A 12,821-nucleotide genomic window follows, 5' to 3' on the forward strand; every position below is an offset into this window, starting at 1 on the left:
TTAAGGTCAGCACCTAGAGGAAATGTGAGTGAACAATTGGAAAACATGGGTTTGAACTCAGAACCTTCTTGCTGTGAGGTTGTGGAATAAACCACAAGGATTGAGTGATGTTTTGATGTACGTGCTAACTGTCACTGATCATTGTCTGGTTTGTCAGCAACTTTGGACAGCTGCAAAAGCTTTTTGTCCCTATAGGAGAGAGGACTACATTGTTTTCGTCATATTGATAAAACCACACCACAGGAATCACCTGTCAGTCATGTCAAATGCTATGTGGAGCCAGACCTCTGAGCATGCAGCTGAAAGAGGTCCTCTTTCAACTTCAGCATCATCAATTTCAAATTTTAAAGCCTTTTCATGTTTAGACCAAGGTTGTTTAGGTAAAAGCTCTGCAATAAGGGGGGAAATAATTTATCAGGATACGTTAATCATGGATGTGGGTGTAAAGGTGTTAAGGGCAGCACAGTGATTAGGGTTGATATAGGTAAGATTATTTAATTTGAAATTTAAATGTTTGGGGTTAGGTCAAGGTTAAATATATAGTGGAAATCTATCTCCTAATCTGTCTATACAGTGAGATCCATACGCATGTAATGTAAAAATAGTCCAATAGACACTTTGTGTATGTAAAAGGTTGTATTAACTGTCAAATAATGCCGCTGCTTTGATGCTGTCATCTCTGAATCGCCTTGTTGCCTTGTCCATATGTCATCATGCCGTAACACGTCACACGCATTGATTGACGTCGTCGCGATGCGTCGCTTTGTTTACAAATCTTTCCATAGACCTCAGAGTTTTTGTGCGTCTTGTCCGACTGTTTTTGAATATTTTCATCCGACCAAATCTGCAGTAAACACTCCACCACCGCATCACACCAACGTGAACCTTTCGCCGCCATTGTTTTAAATATCCGCGCATGGTCCGTCCTTCTTTTTTCTATGTCCGAACAGGCGTAGGCCTCGTGCTTGTACACGTGCAAACGTGCTCTACAAAAGCCCACCTCTCCCAAACGGGCCGTGGCCGGCAAGTGTACTGCGCCTATACGCGGTACAGTTGCACTCGCACTGGTCAAACGAACTAGACTTTAGCCGTGAAGCGTGCTTGGGCACGGTACGGAAGAACAGTGTGAGTGCGACCTTACAAACATCTTGACTGCGTGACTCAGCTTCTCTGGAAGTATGTGACCATGCTTCCAAGGAATCTAGTTGTTCCACTTTACCATTATAGCCTAATGGTCCACTGCCTCACCCTAAAGCAGCTCTAGTCTCTAAACAACCTTCTATAGATAGCCTAAACTTAAGATGATCACCGCCACCAGCAGCAGGTTGGAGAAAAGTAAGGAGATCTGCTTCTGCCTAGCGCCGCTGCACACTAGATGAGGAATAAAGCAACACAGGATTTGCAGTCCTTGAGGGTACCAATTATCTTTTCGCAGCACATAAACCCCGATTGAAAACATTTTCTCCCAGCAACATCCAAAGTACGTCAGTTTTGTTGGTGTGAGGTCACAGCTGGTCTGTGAAATGTCTTAATGAAATGATTAGTGACTGATTTCTACACAGTTCCTGGTCTGTGTATAATGAACCCTCCTTCTCTGTCTGTCTTTTCTTTTTTTGGCAGTCTCCATACAACCCTGGACAAAATGCTGGTTCCGCCCCTCTAGTGTATTCTCCCCAGACACAGCCAATGAATGCACAGCCACAAAATCGTCCGGTGAGTGTCCCCTCTGGTTTCTGATTTAAAGCAAGCCTGCCTCCCAAGTACCCAAGTGGTTTAAAATGACTATTATTGAAAGTTGGCGCTTCACTGTGTCAGCGATGGAGGGTCCTGGTGTTAAGAAGCCACAAGCAGCTTCAGAAATGTTGACCGATGGCAGCGAGGCAATTTAGCAAAGACTATATTTTTAACGAGGTCTCTTTTAAAGGTCCTTTGTAGGCTTGTTGTAGTTGTAGGTACTGTGTCACTGGTGGCGTATGGGACACGAGTCGTTCAGGAGGGTAGGAGTGCATTCTAAGAGTTAAAAGGTTGTTTCTTGTTTTTAAGGTTATCTCTTACTTAAAAATTTTTATGTGACATAAGCCCCTTTCCAACTGGACAAAAACTAGAGCCCATTTTCCAGTTGAATCTTTCAATAATGATATCAAATGTACAGCACTGTCAGAAAGCTGTATCAGGAAAAGTTAACCCCTATTTTCACACACCTAGTAAGTATTACTTATTAATCTTGCCTGGCTCCTTACCAGCCCCCGTCAGTAGAGCAAGGCTAACGAGACGTCAGCCAGTGTGTATTAACAGTGTCTTGCTTTAAACTGTGTGGTTATAGTGGTAAGGTTTGCCACATAAAACACTGGAAATTTTTTCAATCCCACTACGGTATGCTTATTCACATTATAAAATGATATTCCCTTCTGTGTATGGCAGTTTGGAGTCATAATATCTAAAGGAACATATGTAGTACTCAAGCAAGCTATTATTTGCAAATACACTACTTGACCCTGGTCTGAGAGCTGCATCATGTGCCGTGTGTCTTTTACAGCTTTGTTGCTCTGTGGTTTTGTACTGTATTTTCAAGCATCTGCCTTCATCGCTCATCTTATTTCTGTGTCTCTCTTATGCTCTTTCTTCTTCCCGCTTTGCCATCACTGCTTCAATCTCCTTGCTGGACCTCTTCTCCCTCCCCCCCAGTTTGCTACGGGCCCTCGACCAACCCACCATCAGGTAATTTACCCCCGCTGAACGCCCCTCCTGCTCCCTCTCTTGCATCATCATAATCATCAAAGCAATTTTTACTGGTACCTGCTGGCAAAGGGCTGTTTGTTGGGTGTCTGGTGTTCCTAAAAAAAGTCTCACATTTTAAAGCCTTCAAGTATCTTGGATACAGTTAAAGAGGTTTTAAATATCATGGGAGCATGCTGCTATTTAATCAACATATCTAGCCAGGTGTAATTTGCAGTTTCCTAAAGGGTGTGTTTATTTCACTATTCATGTTTATTTTTATGGTGGCAATGATCTGAGTCTTGAATCTTTATCAGAATTAGATCGAATGAAGCTTGTGGGTGTCGGAACAAATAACTTTGCACAGGATGTAAATTATGGTTTATGCCTCATGCCAAACAATAGTAATAGAGACATTGTTATGTCCATGCTTGCATAGCTGAATCTGTGACAACGCCCTCATGAGACCATGGTCTCCTTTACATCAAGTAATTACACCAAGGTACCGCAATTATGTTAAAATTGTACAACTTGCCACCTTCAGCCCAGCAAACAGAGATTGATAATAATCAACACCTTCTGGATGCAAGATTCTCTTTTCAACCAAACTTTAGACAATAGCTTAATTGTCTTGTTAACTCATTGAAAAACTGAACTGGACAAAAACAAAATAAAACTCAACGTGCGTGCGTGCGTCCTTCCGTGCGTGCGTGCGCGCGTGTGCGTGTGTGCGTGTGTGTGTGTGTTTTATGGTGCTGTTGCTAAGAGTCCTAGACAAGTCTGGCTGCTGACATTCAGTCCAGTTGACTTCCTGTTATCTTTTGTGTTCGCTGATTCACAACATGTTGTAACGATTCAGGCAGCTGTCCACTGTTAAGATGGATGTGTTCTTCATACTCCTAGATGTACTCTGTGTAACTTGTTGTTCAACATCCTCATCTTCTGGAGGCTTCTGTGTGGACACATTTTTAACAGACTATTTATAGTATGGTGTCAAAGAGTGTCGGGTCTGTTTGCCCACATTAATCTGTGCACTCACACATACAAGTGCATGCTCTGGCTGTCACAAACTGGCGCTGGGATCTCTTGTGCCACCACGGAAGTGGAGTTGGGAAGCAGATGAAGCCAAACAGTGGCCTTTTGTTCCAATGGTAAAAATGACTATTGTCCCCCTGAAACACACTCAATGCACAGTAAAGGGTACAGAGAGATCAGAAAATTAATGTATTCAGCCAAAACACAAGTCCGTCTTCAAACAGGATCATCATTATTTTTTTTCCTGCACTTGACTGTTTAACTGACTTTTTTGGATTTCAATTGCAGCTATTGTTTCTGTGTGTGTGAACCAAAAGGTCAAAGCAAGTGGAAATTACACTAAAACAAACAACTGTTTTCTCTGTTTTGTAATCTCCGGAGAGCTTTTCAGAGTGCTGATAACTCTATTTATCTAAGTTCTACCCTGAGTGTTTCCTCTTGGTTGGTCTGTAGTGTAAATGTCACAGAATTGTAACCTTGGCATATTGTACATTTTTGTCAGCATTTCCACCTTAACATGCAGCCTACAGGTCATAATGTTGACATTATTTCAGATAGGAAGAACAGAGTGACTCAAAATCTAGCTACTTCACAACAATCCTGTATGCTGACACAATATTCGCCTCGTTTAATCTGCACCATGATGCTGGAAATGCTTCACGTCAGAAAGAAAGGAAAGATCCGCCTGAGTTCAATCTAGGGATGCAAATTATCAAGTAATTCATTAATCGATAGTTGTATCATCTTATTGATCGATGATCAATAAATTGATTAGAGGCAATTCTTCTGAGAAGCTGAATTTCCCTCTGAATTGGTTAACTGTTTAGACCTTTTGAATGGAATTCCATTACTAGGCAACAGCCTTGGTCCTTATTAACTTCCTGTCAGCTGATGTCTTTCACATTCACTGCAACAGGAATCAAACTTGGACACATTTAGAAAGTTTAGGTTTACAACTTTGAAAAGGTCTATATGTAACATAAAATGCATAAAGAAATTATAAAATTATAAAGAAAAAAATGCAAATCATATTCCTCAATCACTCACTTGAGGGCAGAGAATAACATTTTGTAGCATATTGAACATTCTGAATAGAAACTATCAAAATATTACACAGGCTACTTCACATGAAAATAAACGGGGCATACTCTCATCTGCGACATTGGAAACATTAATAGCAGCAGCATAAAAAAAAAATCATTCCTGAATAGAAGAATACAATCAGGGCTCGAAACTAACTTTTTTTCACTAGGAGCACTGTGGCCCCCAACTGATAACCAACCAGAAACTTTAGGGACACACACGGTAAATCATTAATGGATGCAGAAATTACACATTTTTATTGTGCACTTCTGAAGATGCAACATAGAAGATAAACCGACAGCACCATCGCTGTCATGACAGTAGCTACAATATTTAAAAAAAAATACCATACATTCAGTACAAGGGGTGTGACAAGACGGTACACGATATCAAGTCCACAAAAACGAGATTTTAACACTAAACTTTCAGTATTTTCTTTACATGGGGTTGATTTTAGGCTGAGAGCTGTTGTGGTGCTGCAGGTGTCTTTGCATTGTTCTTGTGTTAGCCACGGTGCAGCCTACGGTACTCACAGAAGTACCCCCCCCCCCCCCCCCCCAACCCGGTTCACTGCGGGGGGCCTTGCCGTCTAAAAGGGCCCCGACCTGCGCCTGTCAACATACGGCACTGCTCCACAGAGATCAAGACCAGAATCGGTGTGATGACCGTCACTCGCTAATCTCACAGAACCGATACGTTTTCATTTCATTGAGTGTATCGACTCACACCCGAGTTTTCTCTTAAACATATGAACCGTATCTGCACAGACTGATTAGATCAGTCTGTGTGTCACCTGCTGCCTCACTCGCTGCGCTGTGCGGAGAAGCAAAGTCAATGAATCAGTTAAACACTGTTGATTTCTTCCTATAGAGTCGACATGAAAACTATTTTGGTTTAGTAAATTTCTGCTGTCACTCGGCTCGGGAGCTGCCGACAGATGGCAGAGACAGTCTGTCCCTACTCGTCACATACAGAGGCTTCGGGTCTGTCAGGTGCGACACTGTGACTATACCTTGTAGCCTAATGTTAACGAAACTGTGAGAGCTCACGTCTTAAAGTGGCTCCATACTGCGCTCCGTTTTTCCCTTTTCATCCTTTCAGTGTACCGGGTCTCGTTTGTTTTTCGTTGTCGTTAGACAAACTGCTTCGTTTGTGTTCCTACCTGTGTGTCAAGTAAGTCTGGCGTCAGGCGGCCCTCTCGTGGACTGGCTGGGAATTCTTGGTTCAAAACGCAATTAACAGCAGCTTGCTTTCACGCAGGTGTTTATGGTTGTTCTAGAAGGGATATTGTACCCTGGCTCAATGTACTTATTACTTCTCGAAATCCCTGTCCGTCACTGACATTTATCGGCAGCATGTCTGTAGTAACCATGTTATATATTTGTAGGGTAATGCCCTCTGCTTTCAGTCAGAATGCCCTTCGCCCCAGTGCTGTGGTGATTGTAGGCTGAAAACCACTTGCTGCTTGTAGTACGGCTGAATGTGACATATTTAGGTGGTAATTCAACAAAGTTGTGGAGTTGTTGTACTTTAAAATACTTCCAGATATTGTGCCCTTGCCGTCTTTGTCGTCATCAACCAACTTAAAGTGGCTCCACACTGCTTCGCTTGTGTTCCCGTGTGTGCATCAAGTATGTCTGGCACCAAGGGAGTCCTCACATGGACTGGCGGGGAACTAAGGGTTTTAAACGCCATAATTAATTAATTTTAATAGAGTAATTTCTTATCAACAATTAATCGATTAATTGTTTGCATCCCTATGTCTGTTACTAAATTACTTCTGTGCTATAAAGTCAAAACATCAGCCCAGGTGACACCATCATCGCTATTCGCTATATTTATACATATATATATATATATATGTATATATATATATATCTCACCTGTATTAGGTACACCTGTCCAACTGCTCGTTAATGCAAATTTCCAATCAGCCAATCACATGGCAGCAACTCAATGCATTTAGGCATTTAGTAGACATGGTCGAGACGATCTGCTGCAGTTCAAACTGAGCATCAGAATGGGGAAGAAAGGTGATTTAAGTGACTTTGAACGGGGCATGGTTGTTGGTGCCAGACGGGCTGGTCTGAGTATTTCAGAAACTGCTGATCTACTGTGATTTTCACACACAACCATCTCTAGAGTTTACAGAGAATGGTCCCAAAAAGAGAAAAGATCCAGTGAGCGGCAGTTCTGTGGGAGCAAATGCCTTGTTGATGCCAGAGGTCAGAGGAGAATGGCCAGACTGGTTGGAGCTGATATAAATGCAACAGTAACTCAAATATCCACTGGTTCCTACAGAGGAATGCAGGAGAGCATCTGTGAACACACAACACCACCTACTTTCTAGGAGATAGAGAACATCAGCAGAAGACCACACTGACACTTTATTAAGCACCACGTGTTCCTAATAAAGTGACTGGTGAGTGTGTATACATACAGAATATATTCTAAAAGCTGCTAAATCATTGGGATGTCGATGGGTTAGTCAAACTATTTTACCCACAGCCAAACATGTTCATTCGCTTCGCCATTGTCTCTAAAGTAGACGCAGCCTTAACATGTTCCAGTTCTGACTAATGAAAAGAAAAAATTAAAAACGTATTTATTTTTGGGGTACACATTTTGCTTTCTGTTTATGTTAAAAAGAAAGGACTTGGTGGCCAATTTCTCAAAACAGTTGCCAATAGAAACCTGGAAACTGTTAATTTTGCCCTGACACAGAGTCTGACTGCACAATTTAAAGAAGGAAATACCGCTTAGGAGTGAAGTGTGTTTTAATGGAGAGAGGATTATGTGCATAGGATATCTGTGCAACTGTGCATATAAAGTATATATATATACCACCCACTAAGGGCGCACTCACACTGTCCTTCCGCATCGCATCGTGAGTTTGTACTCACACTGCCTGGGCCTTGCGCAAATGCTTCTTGCTGTCCATATGTCATCCACCGTAACACGTCACACGCATTGATTGACGTCATCGCGATGCGTCGCTTTGTTTACAAATCTTTCCATAGACCTCAGAGTTTTTGTGCGTCTTGTCGACTGTCTACCAGACAGTTACAGTGTCTGGTAGATGGAAATAATTGGGTAGGTTTCCTCCATCAACATGTGTGCTTAAATGATTGCCTGTTTTGTTTTTGGTTTGAGTCTCACTAGTACAGTCTCCCATTGGCTTTTTTCTCTTTCCTGCTTTCAATACTCAAGGGAGGATTCAGGCCCATCCAGGTAACATTAACCTCTGTTTCAAAAGTCTCTGCAGACCTGCATGGCATGATGAGAAGCATCCTTAAATGATCCCATCCCTCCTAACATTTAACCCTGTTCACCCCCTCATCTTCACTACAGTGTATGCTCAGTTGAGTGGTCTTTTATCATCATTTATTACCTGTCTTTTATCCTGTGGAGGATCATAACTGCACTTTTCACTTCATAATTTCTCCATTCATTATTCATCTTTAATTAGCTTGCACAACTGAATGAACAGCATGCAGAATGAAAGAGCCTGTATATTGCTCCCTAAGATACGTGTATTTCCTTGTATGTCCATGTGGTAAGAAACCTGTAGGAAATGGTAATGTTTAATATTATTTTGTAGGTGCCCATTGGACGTACATTAGGTTTGAGTTTTGCTGCAGAGCACACTTATTGTTTTAGTGATTGCTTTAAGCCTAAGCTACAAAGCACTTTTTTGTTGACAGCGTTGAAAAGTTGTTCTGTCTTTCGACTCATATTTCTTGCTTTGCCAGCGACTTTACTGAGATTCTCTTTGGATAGCTAATTAACATTTTCCTGGTTGTTTCCCAGATTTCCACAGGGATATGTTAAAGGTGATTTCCCTCCTGGGTATTTTTAGAAGGTTTTACAGCATTGTTTATTCTGCTCTCCTTCACTGGAGCACAATGTGACCGTGGTTGGGTATTCTCAGCTTGAGCCCTAGTTATTTTGAAGTCAGTCACAGCTGTTGGTCTTGGTCTTTCTTCGGGACCGTCCAAACACAAAGCCCCCTCAATATTAAACTTTTAACTGATTGTGACATGTGCTGTATAGAAGTCATTGTAGCTGCAGTCACTACAAGTATATTTACAAAGTTCTCTGTGCTGTGTGACGCACGAGAAAAGGCCGTATTGCTGCCTGATGAAGAGAGTCATGCCGTGTGTCACACATTCAGTGCAACAGCAAAACTGGCCAAGCTGCTCGGGCATAGAAAGAGGTATTTGAAAGCATTCAGCAGCTGTCCAAAAGGTTTTTATTTTCTACAGCTGTGGTATCTGACACAGCTTGTTTACAGTGCAGACAGACTGGCCAAGAAAATAAAAAAGTAGGAAAATATAAAGAACAAGAAGTAATTAAATTTCCCCTTTAAGTTTTCTGCATGAAATGGTAATCAGACCGGTCTGTGCCAGTAAGGTTGGGTCCGCTTTGCTTTTAAAAAGCGTTCCAAAGTCCTTTGTTGCTTATCCAACCATAGGAAAGAAGACATTTTAAAACCTGTAGTCTCCCAGGCAACAAGAATATCTTAAAGGGATAGTTCGGGGTTTTTCTGTATGATGTACTAATCAACAGTCGGTGTATTATCTAGAGTAGATGACGGTTAGCACACCGCCAGTTCGGAGGAGCAGCCGGGAGTACAGACATTGAAGCTGCTGTGGGCAGGGACAGCAGCTAAACATATTTTAGTCACCTAAAACAGGCACACCTTAAAAAAAAAAGTCACAAGCACTGGTCGACCAAAAAATCGTCCACAACAATTTGGAGCCCTGTCTTGTCAAAATGAAGTGAAAATGTATGTGACTGGCCACTGGCCTAAAAGGCTGTAGGGCTTTTAATTTGAAGGGCCAGATACAGGAAGTCGTGAGACTCACTCACTGTCATAAAGGGAGGTCCCTTGACTGTACGTTGTGGTTAGACAGTTAATAATGAATAGCCAATCATGTTGGGAAAGACGTGTCAAATATGGGATCACTTTGAAAAGAACAACAGTGTTTAAATATCTCTTTTGTTCAGAGGGGTTTTACAGTAGAGTTGATATTGCACATAATGCATTTTTTTGATTGCAAAAGAAGGAACTTTGATGCGGAATTTCTAAAAAATATTTAAAGCAAATATGCTTGATACTGAGAGATTGAGCAGTAAACGTAGTCTTGAGGTTCAAAATCCCATCCATTGTCAGAAATTTGTATTAAAGCATCAAGCCTTTTCATAAGAAAATATCAGCATTTTAGTTCATCACGTGGCCTAACTTCTGAAATTCAGCTTAGGATCAAATTGGCGTGTCTCTTTTTACTGCCGTGGAATAACCAACATTTTTTTTTGAAAACCGGAAGCTTGCTCGCTCCGTATCAGTAAATGATGTGCTTTTGCCCTACATTCTGTAATACGGGCGCACTTGAAATTGTGGTGCGGCTGGTTTGACCACGAAAAGACGAACGGTGGCTCACTTGACCGCAGTTCAGTCTCCCTCTGCAGAAGTTCTTTTCCTGCACACTAAAGGGATCAACTAGTTTCCACAGTTATCACTCATTTTTATTTTCTTGTATTTGTTTATTCCATAAACTGTGGAAAATCTGACTCAAACAGCTTGTCCGCGGTGTAATACGGTGCGCGGCACAGTAGCATGCATGCATGCATAGAAATACGTTTAGAGAATGTAGTGCCAAAGATAAGGGCTGTCTGACGGCAAAGTAAAACAGAACATTTTCTTTTAAGTAGAAAAAAAAAAAGCAGCGTGTGTGTGTGTGTGTGTGTGTGTGTGTGTGTGTGTGTGTGTGTGTGTGTGTGTGTGTGTGTGTGTGTGTGTGTGTGTGTGTGTGTGTGTGTGTGTGTGTGTGTGTGTGTGTGTGTGTGTGTGTGTGTGTGTGTGTGTGTGTGTGTGTGTGTGTGTGTGTGTGTGTGTGTGTGTGTGTGTGTGTGTGTGTGTGTGTGTGTGTGTGTGTGTGTGTGTGTGTGTGTCTAAACAAATGTTAAAATATATAGAATAGAAAACTGACCAGGAATCTATAAAGAGTTGGACCAATTGGTATTAATAAAACCGGATCAATTCAGTTCAATGAACAAAATTTAGAGAACTGTACTTTTTCACTCTTGCATTGCTGAACTATAAGTTGCCAAGGTGATTTTTAAAATAAAATGCAGTTCAAGATACCACAAAGGTCTCTTGACAACAAAACAGAAGTTCTGCAGGCAGACTCCACTCAGTTAGTTAAGGTTTTCCAAACTGAATCCTAAATGATCAGCCACTTCCATAATAATAATAGGAGAAAAATAACCTTTGTGATGAACGCAGGGAATATTGTGATTATCTAGAAGAATTGAGACAATTCACTCTGTAGTGCGCTGATGGCACTGCCATGGCTTCCATTTTCTAGATGTTATCTCCATATGAATGCATCATGCTTTTAAAGCTTCTGCTTAGTGAATTAGATGATTGTAGGAGGAAACAGTCCAAAGTGTCTAAACGGAAAGTGGTGTGCCATACTTTGTAGATGACATTCATCTGAATCATAATATTGCATGCCACAATACAATACAATGTTACAATATAAAATCCAAACTTTAGAGCGGTTTAGTACATTAATTAATGTATGGCTTGAGGCATTAAATAGTAGTAAAGATGTGTACTAAAAATCATTCTTTCAATCCTCAGTTGGAATGAGAGAAAGTTGTGGTGCTGGGACTCTTTTTACCTCTCTTTTTAAGCTGCTGATAAAAACTACTGTCTCTTACTGTGAGAAATGTGTAGGCCAAATGGTCAAATAACATCTGAAAAACTGTTACTTTATTTGTAATTGAGACAAAGCTTGGCAGCAAATAGAAATGAGACTGCTGCCTCTGGGATTGTGTTATAATGTCTTTTGTGTTTTTTTCCCCCTCTGTGTTCCTCTCAAATGTTGCTTTCAGTTTTTCCAGAGGACTCAGATGCAGACTGCAAGGCCCACCATCCCTACAAACACACCCTCCATACGGCCTGGCTCACAGAATCCCACGGCAGCGGTCTACCCCACTAACCAACCAATCATGATGACCATGGCACCCATGCCTTTCCCTTCCCCACAGGCTGCACAGTACTACATCCCACAGGTGAAACAGACACACTGAACTAAGCCTTAAAGATAACATGTGGTCTAGAACTCACAACTTGTAGAATTTGTCAAAACAAACACAGATTCCAAATGTTAGCATTATCCTTGTTTTCATTTCACATCGCTGGTGTAGAGCACCTGCAGAAATCTCTCTGGTTGCAGCTGGTACTAATTTAATAAAATTGGACCATTCAAAAAAATAATATCACTGATGGTGATTTAAATGAAGTATCTGATGTGTTAAACCGTCTCTGTCTGTTCTCTTTACTTGCAGTATCGTCACAGTACTCCATACGTGGGACCTCCTCAGCAGTATTCTGTGCAGCCTCCAGGGTCTGGCACCTTCTACCCTGGTCCAGGGCCAGGGGAGTACCCTGCCCCTTATCGTGAGTCATTAATCCAACAAAGACACAAATCAAGCACTATTCACTTGTGTGGCCCCAAAGCAGGAATGTAAGGGTTGTACTAATATCTGTTTTTCTTCTCTCTTGTTTTTCCTTTTTCTCGCAAATGGATTCAGATCCCCTCAGGTACCACCCGCCTGTTTCACCCTCTGTTCCTGCTCCCGTCCCCACAGCTGGTCCACCCTACTACCCAGGACAGAGTGTGTATCCCCCCTCACCCCCCATCATAGTGCCTACACCACAGCAACCTCCACCAGCCAAGCGTGAGAAGAAAACAGTGAGTATCTTAGTAGTTCCTTTGTCTTTTTCTATAGGCCACACATAACCTGAGGTGCTTCTCTCATTAGATTTTTGATTATGTTTGCCACTCTGAACCTCCAGTGATCGTGTTTTTTGTCAAATTTTTAATCTTTTGCTTTCATGGACGATTTCACAATAACAGAGGAGATAAAACTTTAAATCTTAAGACCTCACCTTAAGACCCATGGAGGTGCTGTAT

At 41.6% G+C, this 12,821-nt stretch overlaps 1 protein-coding gene across 10 annotated transcripts in view; it reads left to right on the forward strand.

Moving 5' to 3' along the window:
• The window catches only part of eif4g3a (eukaryotic translation initiation factor 4 gamma, 3a), a 69,177-nt gene that overhangs the window by 14,591 nt on the left and 41,765 nt on the right, over window positions 1-12,821 (forward strand). For 6 of the 10 annotated variants that reach the window (XM_083939249.1, XM_083939251.1, XM_083939252.1 and 3 more), the window contains 6 exons: window positions 1,621-1,713; window positions 2,686-2,718; window positions 8,044-8,064; window positions 11,737-11,916; window positions 12,193-12,304; window positions 12,439-12,599. In XM_083939249.1, the coding sequence (XP_083795375.1) occupies window positions 1,621-1,713; window positions 2,686-2,718; window positions 8,044-8,064; window positions 11,737-11,916; window positions 12,193-12,304; window positions 12,439-12,599 (600 nt within the window). The remainder of the gene's footprint in view (window positions 1-1,620; window positions 1,714-2,685; window positions 2,719-8,043; window positions 8,065-11,736; window positions 11,917-12,192; window positions 12,305-12,438; window positions 12,600-12,821) is intronic. The other 4 variants (XM_083939250.1, XM_083939255.1, XM_083939257.1 and 1 more) reach the window with 1 other exon arrangement.

The sequence above is a fragment of the Echiichthys vipera genome (genome assembly GCF_963691815.1).
Source record: "Echiichthys vipera genome assembly, chromosome: X".
In the NCBI taxonomy this organism is placed as follows: Eukaryota; Metazoa; Chordata; class Actinopteri; order Perciformes; family Trachinidae; genus Echiichthys; species Echiichthys vipera.